This window comes from Aotus nancymaae, unplaced genomic scaffold (assembly GCF_030222135.1).
Source record: "Aotus nancymaae isolate 86718 unplaced genomic scaffold, 86718_ANA_hifiasm-v0.15.2.pri h1tg000059l, whole genome shotgun sequence".
Lineage (NCBI taxonomy): Eukaryota > Metazoa > Chordata > Mammalia > Primates > Aotidae > Aotus > Aotus nancymaae.
In genome coordinates, this window is record NW_026988473.1 from 9486280 (window position 1) to 9508157 (window position 21878).

Here is a 21878-nt window from a genome sequence, read left to right on the forward strand (position 1 = left end):
CCTCAGCCTCCTGAGTAGCTGGGACTACAGGCATGTGCCACCACGCCCAGCTAATTTTTTGTATTTTTAGAGACGGGGTTTCACCATGTTAGCCAGGCTGGTCTCGATCTCCTGACTTCTTGATCTACCTGTCTCGGCCTCCCAAAGTGCTGAGATTACAAAGAGCCACCGTGCCTGGCTTTTTTTTTTTTTAGATGAAGTCTCTCTGTCACCCAGGCTGGAGTACAATGCACAGTCTCAGCTCCCAGTGTCCCTTCTATGAGAAGACAATAAGCCCAGCATATTTGGCCCCCAGGTCTTTTCATGATGCTTCCAGCATGACCCCCTGACCCCCCTCTGTCTTCCTGGCTCTATCATGAAGGGTCCGCTACTGGGGTCGCTGTGTTGGGTGCCATCCAAGTGGATGTGGTCATTTTGATCCCTGCCCTGGTGTGCTAACCTCCGTGATGTGAAGGAAAAAGACCAGCAAAGAGAAGCAGCACCAAAAACCTGTTTCAGGAGGTTATGTTTTTATTCTACATTATTGGTAGGACAGGGAACAGGGCCAAGACCTCCACATTCCCCTGGGAAGGACAGTCAGGAGAATTAATTATATACATCTAAAGTGGGCACAGGACGGAGGCCAGATCTTCCTGGGAAGTGGCTGGAAAGACTTAGGCTTAAGCCACGGGAGCCAGGCCGACCTGATTATTTGCCCTGTCGAAGACGGTAAAGTACTGGCGGATGAAGACATCACCCAGGATCCAAAGCTCTCCGTAGGAGGTGGGGATGTTCATGCCCTCGAAGCCACTGGTGCAGCTCTGGTCCTCCTGGAGAAAAGGAGAATAAAAGTGGAGCTGGGACACCGATGCAGCAGTGCCAGGCGCTGGGTGATAAACACTCAGGGCACCCTGGTCCAGCTGCAAGGTACGTGCAAGGAGGAGCTTCCTGGCTCAGTGTCCAGGGACTCAGCTGTCCTTGGCCTGGAGTCCGCCTGTAGAAGCTGTTCACAGCACGATTGCTTTCCACGGATTACTGGACATTATCTAGTGTTTCTGGCAGGCACCCAGACCCTGACATCCTCAGAGTTAAGGGGCTTGGGGAGAATTCAGCTGCTAGGAAGGAGTCTGAAAACCCTGCTGACACAGCAGGGTTTGAGAAACATTATTGTTCTGATCCCATCCAGGGGCAATTGGGATGAGCCTTTATCCCTTTTGCCTCACTAGGTCACTGGGCTGCAACCTTGGCTGCATATTAGAATCACCTGGGGAGCTCCCACAGGGGAGAATCACCCCCACAGCTCCCACTCCATGGCTCAGGCCTCACCCTCTCCTACTGTGATCAGAATCACCGGGGGGCCCAGGCCTCAGTGCTTCTTGTTGAATCACATCAATTCACTGGCAAAGTTAGTTTTCCACCTGACATATAATAATAGACGGCAAGGAGTTTTCTTGTGGTTCGTATAGCTAAAGATTTGCTCCTTGGTAGAGACGGTAGGAGTGTCAGAAGCCCCAGCCTACGGAAATTAGGCTTTCCATTTGCCCAACCCTTGCTATCTCTGATGTGATCAGTTTCACTTGGTTAACCCAACCTTGCTCTGAGGGTGGGGAAAGCTGCCCTCTCTACTTTTTAGATGAGAAAACGAGGCTGAGATGAGTTGTAGCGTGCTCAGAATCACTGGGGTAGTAATTCAGACCCAGGACTTGGACCCAGGGGTCCAAATCTTTTCACTCCAATAACCTTTGCTTCACTTGTTCCCTTAGGGGGCTATATCCAAATTCTTATTCCTGCATTTGTTTTTAATACATTCTTTTTCTCTGGAGGTGTGTAGGGCAGATGGTAGTCTGCCTCTGCCTCTTGACTTCAGCTCGTGGAAGTGCATTTTCCCTCTGCAGAGGGGAACTCTGTGGCCACATTCTGTGTGGGCCCTTCTAGTGGGTGTTCCAGAGCCCCCTCACCTGCAGGATGTAGGCACTGGCTGGCACAGGGTACTGGTTGCCATTGATGGTGAAGACGATGTCAGGCAGGCTGCTGATGGCTGAGCAGCTGACCACCATCTGGAAAGAGGGAGGGTGTGGAAAGTTAGAAGGGTTTTCGTCCCTTCTGCCTGTCACACCCACTACTTTAGTGTAGAACAGAGCAGTTGGGGCTGGACTCACCTCGCCATCTGAGTTCTCACTGGCTCCGATGTAGCTCTGGATGTTGGCGATGGGGCTGGTTGGGCCAGACAGCAGAGAGGTGCCGGTGTCGACAATGGCCTGGCAGCCGTCGGCGCAGGCGATGGCCTCTCCATTCATGGTGATGCTGAGGGCAAGATGCACGTGAAGGCCCCTGAACCCTCTGGGGTACGTCTCCCCAAGGAGGAACCAGGTGACCCCAGACGTTCCTTCCCAACCCAGCCATTGGCCAATGCGGGAAATTTCTGTTCCTCTCATTCGTGAACTCATTCATCCTGCATCGATTTACCCAACAAATACTTCCCAAGTGCCTCCTCTGTGCCAGACATGGGAAATGCAAAGCTAAACAAGACAGCCTCACAGTTCCAGGCTGCAGGGAGCGCCCGGCCTAGCTGGCAAGATGAGTTATGTTGGCAGAAGGGCAGGATGATGAGCCAGGCAGGCGGCAGGGAACAGAAACAGGGTCCAGGGTGAGAGGCGATGGAGGGGAGCAGCCAGGGGAGCAGACACCCAGGGTTTCCAGGCAGGTGAAGAGAGAAGGTGGACATCATGGGCAGAGGGGACAGCATTTGGGGAGGGATGGAGACGAGAGGGCTGGGGCAGGAGTTGGAGGAACCGGTTGTAGGAAGTAGAAAAGTTCCTCTTCAAAGTTTCCTTTCTTGTATAAGAAAAATTCATAAGTGTTAGAAATAATAGTTTGTTTTAAACACTTTCTTCAAAAGCCTTCTTGCCTTTTTGCTAGAGGCCCTATCCTATGTAACCATTAGATGTGCTTACGGGCACGTAGTACATTCTATGTCCTTGTACTTTAACCAAGATATCTGTGCTGGACGTGCTCACAGGCGTGTCCCAGCTCACCCTATGCCTCTTCCTTATTTTGACTTCCTTGTTTTTTGCTCTGCATTGCTTTTACCTGTTTAGAAAAGTTTCAAGTTATTAGCCAATCGGGGTTTAGCTTAGATTGAGAGGTCTGGCTCCAGCCAATAGAGATCAGACACAGCAGTTAACCCCAAATGCATAAGAAACAAATATGTCTGCTTTCCTTTCTTGTACTCCCATGGCAAGATTGCTGGCAGGAGTACCCTTTCTGCAGGAAGTAAAAAGAATTGCTTTGCTGAGAGATCCTTTGTCCCAGTACCAATTTTTCTTTGCAGTACTAAAAAGAAAAATTTCATACATAACAGGTGAAATTCTAGCATGGCTGGGCAAACATGAGGTGACCAGTGTGTCCTGGTTTGCCTGGGATGGTCCCAGTTTTAGTACGGAAAGTCTTTGTCCCGGGAAATTGTTCACTCTTGGGAAAACCCGCACAATTGGCTAGCGAGCTGGGGCAAGAACAGTGTGGAAATGAGGCTGGAAGGGGGACTGGGGAGGCCCCGAAGGGCAGGATGGGACGAAATGACCACACAATTTCTTAGCCATTTTGCCCTCCTTCTAGATTGAAGGTGGCATTTTTCCTCAAGTGGGAGGAGCATGTGCTGGTTCACAGGCTCCTTAAATTGTGAGCTGTGCAGACAGGAGGGTCCCCCTGCTCTCCCCAGGGACGCTGGTGGATTGTCCTGCCTCTGTGACTACGAGGACAGTGGCTGTCTCACCCTTGCAGAGGCTCGGTTTCCCAGATAGCCCTGCCCTCCTCCTCCCGGGAAGTGTCTTTCTAGGGGTCTCTCTGGCTTGGCTAACTTCCACCTTCCCCCTGGAGTGGGTTCCCCTGTGCCAGCTGTTTCTGGGGGGATTCTGGGAATCTGGTTAGCTATGAATCCATAAGGAGATGGGATTTGGGGCCCAGGCCTGGATGCTGCCCATCCATGGTGGTCTCACCTGTCCACAGTGATCTGCCAGTAACCCTCAACAGAAACAGGCACCCAGTTCAAACTGCCGGTGTAGTAAGAGGAGTCGACGCCACCAAACATCACCACGCTGCCGCTCTCGTCATTGCTATGGAAAGTGAGGGGAGAAGATATGAATTCTTTTGTTCATTCATTCGTCTCAACATGTGCTGTTGCATCCTCAGAGTTACCCTTGACTGGACACTTGCCAGGGCTGTGCTGGGGTGTGACAAACATGGTTTCATTTCCTCTTAGGCCAGGGCCCATGCAGTGGGCACTGCCACTGTTATTTCCACTTACCAGGAGGACCCTGAGCCAGAGAGAGGTGAGACCACCTGCCCAAGATCACGCAGCTGAGGAGTGGTGGAACTAAGTTTGGAAGAACGCGGATCTCTTGGGTTCCAAAGTGTGTGGTTTCCACCATGGTGCTCACTCTAGTTGCCATGGGGATCCCCGGGAAGTGAATATGTGTGACAGTGTCAGCTCTTAAGGACTTGATGGTGAAGATCACTGGTTCTTGGCTGGGAGCAGTTTTGTCCCCAGGGGAACGTCTGGAGACATTTCGGATTGTCATGACTGGGTGGGGGTAGGGGATGCTACTGGCATCAAATGGGTAGAGGCTGGGGATGCTGCCAAATGTCCTTAATGCATGGAACAGCCCCTGGCGGCAAGGACTTACGCTGGTCTGCAATGTGAATAGTGCCCAGACTGAGAAACTCCAAGCTAGCTGAAGAGATACAATGGCCCCACATGAAAATTTTTTTTTTTTTTTTTTTTTTTAAGACAGAGTCTCGCTTTGTCACCAGGCTGGAGTGCAGTGGTGCGATCTTGGCTCACTGCAACCTCTGCCTCCTGGGTTCAAGCGATTCTCTTGCCTCAGGCCTCCCGAGTAGCTGGGATTACAGGCACATGGCACCACACCAGGCTCATTTTTGTATTTTTAGTAGAGATGGGGTTTCACCATGTTGGCCAAGATGGTCTCGATCTCTTGACCTTGTGATCTGCCTGCCTTGGCCTCCCAAAGTGCTGGCATTACAGGCGTGAACCATTGTGCCCTGCCAAAATATTTAAGGCAGATTATGTTTAAAAGCCACCTTGAACATTAACTGGCCAAGAGGAATAAATGACAAAGAGCCTTCCTGTTGTAAATTGCAGGGGTCCTTGTTATCGCAGTATTCATTTTTGAAATCTCTGCAGTTTCAGGTTAGATGTGGAAGCAAATGTAGATGGCAACAAGAAATTAATCATCCGAGAACTAGCCATTTATAAAACATGACCCCGCTCACTGAACCCACCCCACCTTTGCTGCAAACATCTCACAGTGCAATGCAATACAGTGAGGACCTAGACGCACAGTTACCCACCGAGGAAACATGTGAATGATGGCAAACCCTTGTGAACCCTTTCAAAAGAGGAGGACGTATGTGATTGTTAGAGGAAAGCTGAGTGTCTTATGAAAGTTGATGACGCCCTCAGATATTCTTGCATAAAACTCTACTCAGCCAGAACTGACATGGGATGTGTTCTTTGTTCATTTGTGTGTTTGTTCATTTATTCTTTGTTCATTCCTAGAATTAACCAATAGTCACAACTGGAACAAAGATTTTGTTAAATCATAAAAGAAACTTGCTTTCATGATTTAAAAATTCACGATATGTCTTGATCAAATCTTTGCATTTTTGTGCTATGGAATTTTGGTCTGTTTTAAGTGTATTCACTTTATTTTATTTATTTATTTTGAGATGGAGTCTCACTCTGTTGCCCAGGCTGGAGTGCAGTGGTGTAATCTCGGCTCACTGCAACCTCTGCCTCCCAGGCTCAAGCGATTCTCCTTGCCTCAGCCTCCCAAGTAGCTGGGATTACAAGTGCCTGCCACCATGCCTCGCTAATTTTTGTATTTTTTAGTAGAGACAGGATTTTGCCATGTTGGCCGGGCTGGACTTGACCTCAGGTGATCCTCCCACCTCAGCCTCTCAAAGTGCTGGGATTACAGGCGTGAGCCACACTGAGTGTATTCACTTTAAATGGCATCTTTGGGGGCCAAGGATGACGGAACTGGCACTGGGGGGCAAATGGCTAATGACATTTGAGTTGTGCACATCAAGGGGACAGAGACGCTGCTAAAATAAGATAGAGTGCACATGGTCCGTCAGAGAGAGACTTGGCACTGTTACTTTCCAAAGACACATTTCTCCAGCATCAGACACTGACTTTGCAAATCCCCTGCTTCCCAAGACCCTCTCCATACCAGCAGCCTTGGACAGCTCCTGGCTGGGCCGGAACACTGTGACCTCTGGAGGGGAAGGTGGGAGGAGGCCCCTCTCTATCCAACTTACGCGCTCAGGTAGACAGCAAAGAGGTCCTGGGAAACCAGGCCCTGGCTCCAAATGTTGTCGAAGACGGGTGTGGCCCCGGAGGAGGAAATGCTGGGGTAGGCCAGCCCCAGGATGCCGTCGAAGGGAGCGTAATACAGGAAGGAGCCAGGCTCGGTCTCGCTCAGGCCGAAGATCTGATTGGTGTCAGAGATGCCTCCAACCTGAGTGGGGGAACCGAGATGCTGGTCACCATCAGCTCATGTTCACTGAGCTCTGAGTGCCACCCTCGGGCCCAGAGCCACCCTGGTTCATCTCGTGCAGGACTTGGCTTCCAGGATATCAGGCTGGAAGGAGGGGAGAGGGACTGTCTCCTGGAATGCTTGTTCCTCCGCTGCAGGTAACCATGGCAGCTGAGCTCCAGATGGCCACAGTCTGTGACTCAGTGTGAGATTTTGCTGGAGAACAGACGGTCACTGTGTGTTTGTGTTTCTGATGAGCAAATGCAAAGCAGACCCCAGGCAAATCAGGGCCTTTGACTCCTGCCATGCCCCAAAAGTAGCAGAAAGGGCTTGCGGAGATTTCGTGACTTAGCGGGGCTGCAGGTCAGGGGAAGGAGAAAGAGGAGGAGGTGCTAGAGAACTGAGCCTTTACTATCTCCCACCCCTCCATAACATTCTGCTTGGGTGGCTTCTGGCTCCAGGCACCCCACTCTTTTACTCACTGCCACCCCAGCTAGCAATGTCTGCTACATCTCGGCTGCTTCTCCCCCACCGTGCCCCCGCTACATCAGGTTACTTTTGTGATCACCGAGACTCATCTTGCTGGAATAAGCTTATTTGGGGGTGTCTGACGGTGGGATGCAGCGGCAACCTGCGGGTGCCCACCTGGACAGTGTCGTATCCGAGGATGCCTGTCATGCTGCCGGTGCCATAGGTGATGGAGAGTGTCTGGCTGGTGGCCTCGTAGGTGGAGGAATCCTCAGGGTTGAAGCGGTTGTGGTTGGCTGCAAGGGCAAGAGGTGATTATCAGTCTCCGAGAGCTGGGTGAGGGTCATGGCTGGGATGTCTTTCCGAGATGGGTGCCCTGGCCCTGGGAGGGGCTGCAGAGGGGAGCAGTGACCTTTCCCCTACACCCTTGGAGCCCAAGAGACCCCAGCTTCTGTCCTGTCTTGTTGAACTGCTGGGACTAATCACTGATGGCAGGTCCCAGCCAATCCCAAGGGCCTCCGGGGGACCCCCCAGGCCAATATTGAGCGTAGTAGGCCCATGGCTGCCCAGTGACCAGCACCTTCACCCCCCATCCCCTGGCCAGTGCTCCTGTTATGGTGTGGACGATGCCATAGGCACGTCCTCTTAATTAAAACTCATGTTAAAACACTAGAATAGGAAGGAAACTTCAACGCACATTGTTCTTGACTTCTAAAGACAAACTGTTTCATTAGCAAACCAACGATTTTTTTTTTTTTTTTTGGGATGGAGTTTCACTCTTGTTGCCCAGGCTGGAGTGCAATGGTGTGATCTTGGCTCACCACAACCTCCAACTCCCCGGCTCAAGTGATTCTCCTGCCTCAGCCTCCCGGGTAGCTGGGATTACAGGCATTCGCCACTACGCCTGGCTAATTTTGTATTTTTAGTAGAGACAGGGTTTCTCCATTTCGGTCAGGCTGATCTCAAACTCCCAACCTCAGGCAACCTGCCCGCCTCAGCCTCCCAAAGTGTTGGGATTACACCGTACCTAGCCACAATTCTTTTTTTTTTAAATGGATGAAGGGTTTCTCTGTTCCCCAGGCTGGTCTCCAATGCCTAGCCTCGCCTCCTTATCACCAGGACAACTGGCCTGAGCCACCGCAGTTCTAGTTTTTTTTTTTTTTTTTTATGAACTCAGCATTCACCTCTAGCCTGTCCTAGCCAGGCTTTGGAGCCATTTCTCACACTGGACTCTTTCCTGGTGGGCTATTCTGCGGTCCTTTGGCCCTGTCTTGCTTTGGGCCCCCTACACGGCCTTTCCCAGGCGGTATTCAGGAGAGCTTCCCTCTGCCCTCAGACTGTGAAGTCCTTGACCGCAGGGATCATATCACTCATCTCTTGACACCCTGGAGCACCAGAGGCCAGTGATCGGCAAGTAGTAGGTGCTCAATAAATGCCTGTGCGTGGCTCCAGCAGGCTTGGGGTGGGAGCTGCCTGAAGCCCGTGGGTGTCCAGGGTTCCCCAGGTTCAGCTGGTGCTGGGGAGCAAGGGCGGGGCAGGGCGGGCTGGGCACTTACTGCAGGCAGCACTGGAGCAGTAGACGGAGGGCACCCACAGGTTGGAGGAGCCGGTGTCAAAGATGACGGTGAAGTCCTGGGTGGGGGTTCCGATGCCGATGGTGCCGAAGTACTCCAACTGCCGAGGCCAGGACAGCGCAGTTCACGGACCAGGGCCTCTGTCAGGGCCTCCCTAGGGGCTGTCCCTGGGTCATCCCCTCAGTCCACCTCTCCAGCTTTCCCTTCACAGTTCTTGTCTTTCTCTTCCCAGTCACTGCCTTCATCCTTCAAAGCCCAGCCCGTGTCCCTTCCTCCTTGACGTCTTCCCCGATTGCTCCCCCAATTTACCCTCTCCTCTCTCCTAAGCACCACAAGCACTTAACAATCTGCTGTTCCCTCTTCCGCCATTGTCTTGTCTGTCACAGTCTTCCCATCCTTAGAGCGCATGTTCTCAGAGGATGGGGGTGGAACCTTGTAGCACCGGGCGTGACAGCTTAAGCGCTTGTGTCTTAAGTTGTTTATCGGAAGCTAAGCAAGCCACCTAAAGATGGAAACCCATTCAGATTTCTTATTTCTACATCTAGATGTGTACGGCAGTTTGCAAGGAAGGGCATTGTCAACATTTTTATTCTTTTTTTTTTTTGAGCCAAGTCATGCTCTGTTGTCTAGGCTGGAGTGCAATGGCGTGATCTCAGCTTACTGCAGCCTCCGCCTCCTGGGTTCCAGCCATTCTCCTGCCTCAGCCTCCCAAGTAACTGGGATTACAGGTGTGCACCATCACACCTGGCAAATTTTTGTTTTTTTGGTAGAGACAGGGTTTCGCCATGTTGCCAGGCTGGTCCTGAACTCCTGACCTCAAGTGATCTACCTACCTCGGCCAACCAACCAATATTTTTCTTCTTAGCGGGAGCATTTTCCCCCTTGCCAGCTCTGTTCCAGCCACACTGGTCTGCTTGCTGGTCTTTGGTGATGACCAGTCACTCCTGCCTCAGGGCCTTTGCACTGGCTATTCCTTGTGCTAGGAAAATGTTTATTCTAGATCTTTCCTTGACTGATCCATTTTTTTTTTAAAGATCATTCATTCAGATCTCTAGTCAAATGTCCCCTCTGCCAACAGGCCTTCTGTGACCACTTTATCTAAATTTGTCCCCTCCCTATCTTCTTTTCCCCCATACGCCAATTAATTAATTAGTCACAGTCCTCATCATTACCTGGAATTATCTTACATGCTTGTTTATTTTTCATCGCTTTAGAATATAAGCTCTAGGAGCTTTGCTTATTCACAATCATTTTGGCAACTTGCATAGCCTCTGGCACATAGAGAGGTGCCAGTAGTTGTGAAATATTTGTTAACTAAATACATGGACTAATTAAACCTCTTACCAAGGGCCTTCCGGACCCCATGCCAAGCACTCAAGAAAACACGATTGTGTGAATTCCCGGCAACAGCCTCTGATGGTAGATATTAGTGGTTCTGTTTTCTAGACCAAGAAACAGGCTCAGAGTATTTAAATGGCTTGCCCAAGGTCGCATGGCTTAGAGGCACTAGAACCCGCATCTGCATCAGGTCTGCTGGATGGCAGAGGCCAAGCTCTGAACCACAGGCACCACGGCTTTGCTCCCTCCACCCTGTGCCAGGCAGAGAGGACATGCAATACCTGTGAGAGGGCGGGGCATTTGCTGTGGAGTCTCAAGTGATAAAGTCAGAGTGATCTTTCTGAAACTCAGATCTGATCTTGTCAACTCCTTGTTTACGTGGCAGTTAGCATACAGCCTCTCTCTGTCCACCCCTCGGCTTCACCCCTCGGTTCCTGCCCTCGGCTCCTCGGGTCACAGGCTGCAGCTCCCTTCCTCCCTCCCTTTCGGCTCTCCTTCAAACGCACTGTGCTCCCGCCGGCTACAGGGTTTGGCACAAGTGAAAAGGGTATGTGGAGTTCTCTCTTGCCCTCTTCCTGCATGGCTCCAAGGAGGCTGCCCAAGTGGCACACTCTCACGGTGTGACACCTTCACTCTGGAGTGCTCCTGCTCCCTGTTCTTTTCATGGTTTTGCGAGGCTCCTTGATGACTGTCTTTGTCTCCTAGGCTGTGACTTTGCTCACTGCTGTTTCCCCCTGAGCCCAGCACAGGCCCTGACATGTAAAAGGCGCTCAGAAGAAGTGAACATTGCATGAACGAGTGAGTGAATGAATGAATAGATGAATGAACAAAAGAGTCACAGCTCTGACCATGAGTTTTCCTGCCTGCTCTGGGTCACTGACATCTAAGGAGCAGCCCCTGGGTCACTGCCTAGAGCCTCAGAGCCCTGGCCAGTCCTCTGAGACCCCTGCGACACCCCCTTTCCTGCCAGCCAAGTCCTCAGAGCTGGCCCTGCCGCTCGCCCACACACTCACATCCAGGTAGTTCACCAGGGGCTGGTCATCTATCAAGGTGGCGGCCTCCCCCTGGGGGAAGTACTTGCTGGCTGGGTTGAAGGTGTTCTTCTTCAGGAAGTCCTTTAGTAGGCCATGCTCAACCAGGTTCTTCCTCAAGGACTTCTTTTTGATGAGGGGGACCCTGTGGTTTGGAGGAGGAAGAAGAATTAGGCAACGATTCTGCTCAGCGGGTGCTGTGGCAGCCCCAGAAGGGAAGCTGGTCTAAGAGAGGAAGAAGGAAGGAAGAGAGAAACTCCCATTTCTGCCCAATAATGCAGAGAAGTTAAGCTGACTAGGGGTGGAGCTGGGAACCGCTAGTCTTAGCCACGTCTGCAGGATGGCCTCCCAAAGGGGCAGAGAGAGAGGCAGAAAATGGTGATGGAGACAGCTGAAGAGAGGAAAAAAAGGGAAGAAGGAGACAGGGGAGGAAAGAAAGGCAACGTGGGAGGTGGTTGTCTTCACACCACGCCACCTGGACTCACTTGTAGATGCACTCGGAGAGCGCCACCAGACTGAGCAGCAGCAGCCACTTCATGGTTCTAGCCGGGTCCCAACTTGTCGGAGAAGGCAAGACGGGAGGAAGGTACAGAGCAGCAGCAGAAGCCGCCCTTATATACAGCTTGGTCCCTGCCTTATCGGCCTGTCACCCACTCCCCTGATCCCAAACACAAAAGCTCCTGATAAGATTGTCGCTGCCCCAGCCACGTTCTGAGACTGTTCCAGCTGAGGAGGTTTCCATTGTAACCTTGTGCCATGGGGGGTGCCATGGGCGTGGACCTGCAGAGAGAGAGAGAGAGAGAGAGAGGAGAACGACCCTGAGGCTTATTTCTTTTCTTTTTCTTTTTTCTTTTATTTATTTATTTATTTTTTTGAGATGGAATTTCGCTCTTGTTACCCAGGCTGGAGTGCAATGGCACCATCTCGGCTCACCGCAACATCCGCCTCCTGGGTTCAAGCAATTCTCCTGCCTCAGCCTCCTGAGTAGCTGGGATTACAGGCATGCGCCACCATGCCCAGCTAATTTTTTGTATTTTTGGTAGAGACGGGGTTTCACATGTGACCAGAATGGTCTCGATCTCTTGACCTCGTGATCCACCCGCCTCGGCCTCCCAAAGTGCTGGGATTACAGGCGTGAGCCACCGCTCCCGGCCTCTTTTTATTTTTTTTTTTGTTTGTTTCTGAGATGGAGTTTTGCTCTGTCGCCCAATCAGAGGCTTATTTCTTAAGAATGGAGAAGGGCCCACATTGAAATTTACAAGCCAAGCATTTTGACAACGTTGGTTAAAAGTGCGTGTAACGCAACATGGGACAGATGTGAGGGAGCCCCACGTGGCCTGATTTGTTGCAGTGGGGCGTGCAGCTGGGGTTCTCAGAGGGCAGCTCCCCCACTCAGGGATAGCTGGTACTGGTTGTGGTCACTGCTTATCCACAGCACACTGGGGGGTGGGTTGTTTGGACTCAGGACACAGTTCCCCATGTAAGTGTCACTGTGTGGGGTTCTTGGGCATCTGACTAGCCTATGGGACTTCGGGCTTGCTTTTCATGGCAACTGGGCTGAGTCTGGGAAGAAGATGTGCGCAATACATGGGGGAGGAGGGAGAGAGCATCGAAGAATGCTGCCTTCCTTCCCGGGGGAGGCAAACTTCAGACAGGCCCGGTGTGTCTCTGGAATCTGTGTCCCTCCCTTTCTGCACCCCTTCTCTTTCTTTTGCTCCTTTCCCACCCTCTCCATCTTTGAGATCCCACCTGCGTCTGATTCCTCCAGGTGCTCCAGGCTCACAACTGGGCTGAAATCAGCTACAATGGAGCAAAGCAATCTGGGTAAACAAATTCATACTCGTGGGTGGGTGACTTAGAAAGAGGATGCTGCCGGGCATGGTGGCTCATGCCTGTCATCCCAGCACTTTCGGAGGCCAAGGTGGAGTTTGAGACCAGCCTGGCCAACATGGTGAAACCCCGTCTCTACTAAAAATATAAAGATTAGCTGGGCATAGCGGTGAGTGCCTGTAATCCCAACTACTCTGAAGGCTGAGGCAGGAGAATTGCTTGAACCGAGTAGGCTGAGGTTGCAGTGAGCCGAGATCATGCCATTGCACTGCAGCCTGAGCAACAGAGCAAGATTCCATCTCAAAAAAAAGAAAGAAAGAGAAAGAAGAAAGAAAGAAAGAAAGAAAGAAAGAGGATGCTTACCAACCCAGTGGATTCCCCACTTTGTGAGCTTTTATTCAGTGGACGAAGTAGAGTGAAAACTCTGATGCATGAATTGCTGGGGAGAAGGGCAGAGGAGGGAGGAGGCCACCAGCTAGATAGGAAACCCTGCCTTAGGGTCTTGCTCTGAAATAGATCTGCTGAGACATCCTCGGACTGTCCAGCCATGAGATCCACAGATTCTATAAAAGCTCCAAATTGCCCCCAGTGCCTCCAGGGGGGTGTGCATGGGTGGGCAGTGTGGAGAAGTTCAGAGACAGTGGTGGTTAGTAGGAAGGACACTGACATTTCAGACTCACCTGTTAGCTGACACCTTTGTGCCCCAAATGTGAATCCTGGGCCCATTTTTTTCTTTTCTTTTCTCTTCTTTTTTTAAGATGGAGTCTCGCTCTGTGGCCAGGCTGGAGTGCAGTGGCGCCATCTCAGCTCACTGCAACCTTCACCTTCCCGGTTCAAGCAATTCTCCTGCTTCAGTCTCCTGAGTAGCTGGGACTACAGGTGCCCACCACCATGCCCAGCTAATTTTTGTAATTTTAGTAGAGATGTGATTTCACTGTGTTGGCCAGGATGGCCTCGATCTCTTGACCTCGTGATCCCCCGCCTCGGCCTCCTAAATTGCTGGGATTATAGGTGTGAGCCACCACACCTGGCCTTCTTTTTTTTTTTTTTAGGTGTCAATCTCACTCCAGTATGACTAACCCTTGTATTTTTCACTTTCAACTCTTTTGGTGTCTGCTTCTTTTCCTCTCTTTCCTCCCTCTCAAGCCTCTTTCTCTCTCTCTCCCTTTTTGATACAGGGTCTTATTCTGTCACTCAGGCTGGAGTATAGTGGCATGATCATAGCTTACTGTTCAATCAGTCCTCTGGCCTCAGCCTCTGAGTAGCTGGGACTGCAGGCATGAGCCACTACGCCCAGCTAACTTTCATATTTTCTGTAGAGACAGGGCTTCACTATGTTGCCCAGGCTGGTTTCAAACTCCTGGGCTCAAGCGAGCTTCCTGCCTCGGCCTTTCAAAGTGCTGGGATTACAGTGAACCACAATGCACCCGACCCTCTCTCTCTTTGTTGATACATAACATTCTACATATTTTGGGGGTACATGTGATATTTTGTTACATGCATAGAAAGAGTAATGATAAAGTCAGGGTATTTGGAGTATCCATCACCTTAAGTATGGGTTGATCCCAGCACTCACATGAAGAACTTGCGGGTCCTGAAGATGCCTGCCTATTCTGGGGGCACCAGATGGAATCCCCTCACTCAAGGCTGCCACCAAATGGAAGGGAGGGAGCTTGGAGCCCAAGGATGGGCACTGATTTTGGGGGCACAGCTTGTCTGGGGCTCACATGGGAATTTTGAGCAGAGGAGAAATATGTTGGGGAAGCAGAAGGAAGATTTCCCAGGCAGAAACCTGCAAGCCCCTTTACACATTCATTCAAATGCCATGTTGTGCACTTGCTGTGTACTGAGTGGGGATGCGCTCGCTGCTGAGGGTACATCCCTGAGCATGATAGGCATAGGCTGTGCCTTGGGCGCGTTTGTGGTCAGTTCAAGGGAAAGCTGGTGTGGAAGGGGCTCTTTCTTTTCACCTGGATGGCTATTCGGATCACATTGAGGGGAAGCTCTCAGGTTGGTGAAGATGATAGTGTTTCTCCACATTAGAGATTTTAGCACTTCTAGGGACGCTGGCATGCTTGCTGACACCGACTCAGGGACATGGCGGAGAGACTCTAGGATGGCCCCCAATTATTCATCTGCTGGTGGCCACACCCCTGTGTAATTCCTTCCCCTTTTGTGTAGGTAAGACTTGCTTCTGACCAACAGGATACAGCAAAGTAGATGGGATGTGGCTTTTGTGATAACATTATACAGACTTGTAGCTTGTGTCTTGCTAGCACACTCACTGCATAGACTCTTTCCCTTGCTGGCTCTGATAAAGGAAGCTGCTCTATAAAGAGGCCCAAGGGAAAGGAATCAAGGGTGGCCTCCAGCCTCCAGCCAGCAAGGAACTCGGGCCGTCAGTCTGACAATCTGCAAGTAATTGAATCCTGCCAGCAACCATGAGAGCGTGGAAGCAGATCCTTCTCCAGTCGAGCCTCAGATGAGACCACAGACCAGGCTGACATCCCTGACTGACAGAGGCCTCAGTTGAACCGAGCCTGGATTGCTGACTCACAGAAACTGTGAGCTAGTCAGTCAATGCAAATTGTTGTAAGTCATCAAATTTGTGTTAACTCATCATCAACAATAGAAAACAGGACTGGAAACCTCACTGAAAACTCCAAAAAGGTCCACCTGGCTGCCTCTTGCTCTTCCCTCTTTCGGGACCATTTCAGTGCTCTGCCAGGTGGTTTTCTGCTCAGGCAATGTGAGTGATCTGAAAAGGAGGAAGGTGACATTGTTGGTCAGGTCATCTGCAAACCTCCCTCAACACAGCAGTGCTTATATTTCTGTGGCTTTTTGTGCTTTTCTGAATGCTTTGCATTCTTTTAAAAAAGAATTATTATACTATTACCCCCACATAGTTCAGGGAAGTTAAGTGATCAGTGCAGGTTCACATAACTAAGTAATGACAAAGGTGGGATCTGAACCTGGGTCTCAGGAGGCTCTGGTCCCTGGCCAGACTCTGTGACCACGTACATCCACCAGGTTTCTGTTCATGGGTTAGTGGGTAACATGAACATTCCATGACGGCTGCAGCCTCCATCCCAGGGGCACTTAGAGAAGCCATTCCACTCAGCCCACTTTACCAGAGGAACCCTTGGGAGGGAAAGGGGAATCCGATTCTGCAACCACATGCTCCCATGAGGTCTGATTGTCAGCCAGTGCTGATCCGTGGCTGCCAGCAAGGAAGCCTTGTAGTCTCATTGTGCCAGGCTGGCCTGGCAGAAAGATTAGACAACAATGTTTACTTTGCCATTAGCCCTGCCTGGCACTCAGTATGGTAGTGCCTTGTGTTCAGGGGCACTGGTAGCAGTGTCTCTAATGCAGGGCAGCCCCTGCCAAGGGCACAGGTGTTCAGAAATGTTCCATGAACAAATCAAATCAAGCAATGAAATGAAATCTAAAGAACTCAATCATGGCAAGCCTGAGACGGCACCCTTAAGCACGATAAGTGTTATCGAGCTGGTCTGATAGGTATTGGGGCGGCTGGTCCCCTAGGAGCTTTCAATCAAGGTCTCACCCCAGGGACACAATCTTCCAACAACAAAAGAACATTGTTTTTCCACTCCCCAGGCCCAGACCTGGGCTGCTTGTCCAGAGATGTATGCAGGTTTTAAAAGTTAAATTTATGATAACTTTTTTGGCTCAAGTATAGAAGTAATATATGATCTTTGTAGATTATTTATAGGTAAATAAAAATTTTAAAATGACTCATAACCCCACTACCCAGAACTAACCACCATTAGTGTGCTAAATGAATATATTGATTTACTTACAAATAAGGGACCTTAAGATACGGCACACATTGTTTTGCAACCAACCCGCTGTTATGGGCCCAGCTTGCTTCTCCTGCTCTATTTTATCTGAAATCCAAACCTGTTTTTAAAAGAAAAATTGTAGTCCTGTATTTTCCAAGTGATTTTAAAAAAATAAATCTACATTATTATTTTTAAACTTTTCTCAAAATATAATATGCGTGCAGAAAGGTGCATGTCACGAGAAATAGCCTGATGAATTTGCACAAACCAAGCACATGTGTGTAACCACAACCCAGATCCAGCAAAAAAGCATTTCAGGTACCCCCAGATCCCCCTGCAGGCTCTTCCTGATCACTAACCCAGTGCCAATCCAAGCACGTCACTACTCTAATTTCCAAACAGCAAAGATTCAGTTCACCTGTTTTTGGGGCTTTTGATAAGCAGTACCACATAACAAGCACTTTATTTATTTATTTTTTGCATTTAGCTTCATTGCTCAAAATCACATTTAGGAAAGGCATCCACAGATGGCGTCGTGTGTAGTTGTCAGTCAGTCATTTTCATTGCTGTGTATTATTCCACCGAATCGATATACCCTCTACTTATCTCTTTTTCAGTTCGTAGGCACTGGGGTAGCTTCCAGTGTGGAGTCCTTAGGAACGGCGCTCTATGAACCATCTGTTATTATACACACCTTCTTTCTTTTTCCTTTTATGTATCTATTAAAAGAAATGAGGTCTTGCTATGTTGCTCAGGCTGGTCTTGAACTCCTGGCCTTGAGCAGTCCTCCCACCTTGTCTTTCCCAAGTGCTGGGGTTACAGGCATGAGCCACTGTGCCTGGCTCTTTTCTTCTTTTTTAATTGACATATAATAATTGTACATATTTATGGGTACATAGCAGTGTTTCCATATATATAATGTTTAGTGATCAGATCAGAGTAATTAGCGTATTTATAATCTCGAACATTTATCATTTTTTTTTTGAGCCAGAGTCTCACTCTGTCACCCAGGCTGGAGTGCAATGGCACGATCTCAGCTCACTGAAACTTCTGCCTCCAGGGTTCAAGCGATTCTCCTGACTCAGCATCCCAAGTAACTGGGATTATAGGCGCCCATGACCACACCCGGCTAAATTTTTGTATTTTTAGTAGAGATTCACCATGTTGGCCAGGCTGGTCTCAAACTCCTGACCTCAGGTGATCTGCCTGCCTCTGCCTCCCAAAATGCTGGGTTTACAAGTGTGAGCCACCATGCCTGGCCTCATCATTCCTTTGTTTTGGGAGCATTCAATATCCTCCCTCTAGATATTTGAAACTATATAACATATTATTGTTAATTACAGTCATTCTAATACACATCTTTTTTTTTTTTTGAGACAGGGTCTTGCTCCATTGAAAGACCCTATGGTCTAAACTCTCAAGGGAGAGTCAGGAAGCAGAGAGGAGGCGCCGGGGGCAAGAATGTGGCCAAGCCCTGGGGAGGGAGTAGGAGAGCCAGGAGTCTCAACCACAGCCTCCCAGCGCCAGGCTGCTAGGCCCTCAGAAAGTGTTCTGACGCCTACTTTGGGCAAATGCAAGAGAAGGTCCTGGAGGAGGCAGTGGCAGAAATTCAGTACTGGGCAGAGCAAGGGTTAACTGGAAGCAGAAAAGACAACATTTGGAACCTGGAGTGGGCTGGGGCAGATGGGGAGAGGATGGAGCTATTAAACAGGAGCTGGAGCATTCCTGGGAACTGGGGCATGTCCAGGAAGTGGGCCTGAAGTCTTCAAGCGGGCACGGGGCGATTCCCAGCCCCTCACAGCCCTGCTGTCCCTCAACGCCTGCTCTGAGCTGCACCTACCCAGAGTCCCAGTGTAAAGCCACTGTAGCTGGTGGCCTGGGGTGTGAACTCCTCCTGGGGACAGAGGTTAAGGTCCCCTGATAGCCTGTCCTGCCCTCTACCGCAGGCCTTTTGTCCTCGGTATCTCAAACGCTGCGTTACTACCAGGTGAGCACAGCTCTGGACCTGGCCTCCTCAGCAGTTTCTGATCCAGTCTGACCCCATCTATGCCCTGTTTCTTCTAAGGGGTTATCTGAATCCTGGTATCTGAACTGTGACTCTGCCACCATTGGTTCCAGGCTGGGGATGTGGCTGGAGGTATTTTAAGCGCCTGTCCTGGGCCTCCTGCTCCAGATGGGAGAGCCAGGGAGCCCAGCTGCCTTCCCTCCAAAGGACCTGTGGCAGCAGCTTTCAGGGTCTTCGTACCTTGGCCTGGAGTGGGCAGCAAGGGAGCAGATTCAAGGAGAAAGCTCTGCCATCTTCTTCTTTTTTTTTTCTTTTTTGACATGGAGTCTTGCTCTGTCCCAGGCTGGAGTGCAATGGTGCAATCTTGACTTACAGCAACCTCCGCCTCCCAGGTTCAAGTGATTCTCCTGCTTCAGCCTCCTAAGTAGCTAGGATTACAGGTGTGCACTACCACACCTGGCTAATTTTTGTATTTTTAGTAGAGATGAGATTTCATCATGTTGGACAGGCTGGTCTCGAACTCCTGACCTTGTGATCTGCCTGCCTCGGCCTCCCAAAGTGCTGGGATTACAGGCGTGAGCCACTGAGCCCAGCCGGCTCTGCTATCTTCTTATAGCCTACTCCCTGGCCAGACTGGCCAGGCTCATGAGACCTTTGCCTTGTTCATCTATTCATTCATTCATTCTTTTATTCCACATGCCAGACTGTAGGCTTGCTAGAGAAGAATCAGCCATGAGTTTTGCCCTCAGTGGGTTTACATCTGAGTGGGAGAAGTAAGACCCATACCTCAGTCACTGTAATAAAAAGCAGAAAATAGTAGAAATTATTAACTAGGGCAGACACTAAGAAGGGTTTAAAAGGGACAAAGTGCTATAGGTCATTCAGGAAAAGAAGCTCACTCCCAGGGGACATAGGGGAGGACATCGTGGAGGAGGCGGCATTTGAGCTGTCTTAGTATCTGGAGGCTGAAATCAGCCCAGGACTGTGTTCCTCCTTCCTAGGGAGACTTGTCATTTTCACAAGGATCTGGACCTGGGCAGTGTAGATGTTGAGTGAATGGTGGAGCGTTAAGCACCCAGGCTGACTGTCAGTTATGAAGGTTCATTGCTAGAAAAGGTAGAGGAGGCTTCTGGGCCTGTCTGGAGGCTCCAAAATCACAGCACTGTGGAGGAGGAGCGCAAACCTCCTGTTTTCTTTTCTTTCTTTTTTTCTTTTTTTGAGGCAGAGTTTCGCTCTTATTGCCCAGGCCGGAGTGAAATGGTGCAATCTTGGCTCACTGCAACCTCCGCCTCACAGGTTCAAGCGGTTCTCCTGCCTCAGCCTCCTGAATAGCTGGGATTACAGACATGTGCCACCACGCCCGGCTAATTTTTGAATTTTTAGTAGAGATGGGGTTTCACCATGTTGATCAGGCTGGTCTTAAACTCCTGACCCCAGGTAATCTGCCCTCCTTGGCCTCCCAAAGTGCTAGGATTACAGGCGTGAGCCACCAGGCCCGGCCAAGCCTCCTGTTTTCGACGTCAGCAAGGGGTGTGCCTGTGCCATCCGAGGTGGAGCCCTGAGCCTGTCCCTCTGTCCCCGTGCATGCTCCAGGCCGGGCTCGGGTAAGGCAGTAGGCAGCCCCTGCGCAGTGCGTCCTCTGGGGCTGGGGGTTGTGGGGCTCAGGTGGGAGGTGACACCGTTCCCAGTTTCAATGCTGAGAGCTGTGACCTGGGCTGAAACAGCTTGCCTTCCTGCCCTCCTGCCCTGGGCCATTGAATTCTCCTGCTGGGCCACGTCCTCCCCTGCCTCTGAGCCTTGGCACAGGCTGTTCCCTTTGAATGCGCTTCTCTGTCATTACTGAGAATGTCAGAGTCATTACTGAGAGTGTCAGAGTCCTTGCGGAAGCAGGTTGCTCACCTAGACGTTTGAAGAGATTTGGTGAAGAGGTGGGCAGGGTAAAGGACCCCAAAAGTGACGTGGACCCCAAAAGGACCTGGAGCCAGCAGCAGTGAAAAATCAAACGGAACACAGGGAGGGACCAGCATGGCCAGGACCCAGCTTGAGCTGGACTGAAGGTGGAGGGACCTGGAGCCTGGGGTCCATCTCTTGGCCTCAGAGCAAGGCGGATCCGGTGGAAGGCAGGAAGGAGGAGGAGGAGGAGGAGGAGGAGGAGGAGGAGGAGGAGGAGGAGGAGGAATAGGAGGGCCCCTGCTAACGCTCCCCTTCAGACCCTGCTCCCCCCATACCGTCCTCCCATATCCGGAGGCCATCTTGCCCTTGAGCATCCAGCAGATGGTGCGCGACCACTTGCAGCTGACCCTGTGCTCGAGGGCAGGGGCGGGGTCTTATTCTTTCCCTCCAGTTCCCACCCTAGCCTGGCACAGAGGTGTCGGTACGTAAAATTGGCAAGGAGAGCCGGGTGCGGTGGCTCACTCCTGTAATCCCAGCACTTTGGAAAGCCAAGGTGGGTGGATTGCTTGAGTCCAGTCGTTCGAGACCAGCCTAGGCAACATGGTGAAACTCTGTTTCTACTAGAAATAGAAAAAATTAGCCGGGCATGGCGGCACACACCTATAGTCCCAGCTACTCAGAAAGGCTGAGGTGGAGAATCACCTGAGCACAGGAGGTGGAGCCTGCAGTGAGCCATAATTGTGTCACTGCACTCCAGCCTGCACGGCCCAAGTGAAATCCTGTCTCAACAACAACAAAAGAAAATGTTTGATTTTTTATTTTAATTTTAATTTTTTGAGACTGAGTCTCACTGTTGTTGCCCAGGCTGGAGGGCAATGGTGCAGTCTCGGCTCACTGCAGCCTCCACCTCCTGGGTTCAAGCCATTCTCCTGCCTCAGCCTCCCAAGTAACTGAGATTACAGGTGCCTGCCACTGTGCGCGGCTGACTTTTATTTTAATGTTTTAGTAGAGATGGGGTTTCACCATGTTGGCCAGGCTCTGGGCTGGTTTCGAACTCCTGACCTCAGGTGATCCTCCTACCTTGACCTCCCAAAGTGCTGGGATTACAGGCGTGAGCCACCATGCATGGCTGAAAATATTTTAAATCTACAGAAAAATTGCAAGAATAGTGCAATGAATTCCCACGTATTTGGGAGGGTGAGGCAGGCAGATCACCTGAAGTCAGGCAGGAGTTCGAGATCAGCCTGGCCAACATGGCAAAACCCCATCTCTACTGAAAGTACAAAAAAATTAGCTGGCCGTGGTGGTGCATGCTTGTGATCCCAGCTACTGGGGAGGCTTAGGTGAGAGAATGGCTTGAACCTTGGAGGTGGAGGTTGCAGTGAGCCAAGTTCGCACCA

The 21878-nt window shown here is 50.6% G+C and overlaps 1 protein-coding gene across 1 annotated transcript; it reads right to left on the reverse strand.

The window, feature by feature from the left end:
* Positions 1 to 583: 583 nt before the first annotated feature.
* LOC105718608 (pepsin A) lies at positions 584 to 11485 on the reverse strand. Its single transcript, XM_021676728.2, has 9 exons — positions 11433 to 11485; positions 10930 to 11092; positions 8561 to 8678; positions 7182 to 7300; positions 6319 to 6518; positions 3975 to 4091; positions 2139 to 2283; positions 1938 to 2036; positions 584 to 809 (listed from the first exon to the last, which is right to left on the reverse strand). Exons 1-9 carry the CDS (start codon positions 11483 to 11485, stop codon positions 660 to 662), a joined length of 1164 nt encoding a protein of 387 aa, XP_021532403.2. The 3' UTR covers positions 584 to 659.
* Positions 11486 to 21878: the final 10393 nt, after the last annotated feature.

What these genes read in the sequence shown, in the direction of transcription:
- LOC105718608 (XM_021676728.2), bottom strand. Translation starts at nt 11,485, where the DNA reads ATGAAGTGGCTGCTGCTGCTCAGTCTGGTGGCGCTCTCCGAGTGCATC. An exon ending in CTGCTCCAGTGCTGCCTGCA is followed by an intron (nt 7,301 to 8,560) that starts GTAAGTGCCCAG and finishes TTGCCCTTGCAG; the next exon opens with CCAACCACAACCGCTTCAAC. An exon ending in GTGAGAACTCAGATGGCGAG is followed by an intron (nt 2,037 to 2,138) that starts GTGAGTCCAGCC and finishes CCCTCTTTCCAG; the next exon opens with ATGGTGGTCAGCTGCTCAGC.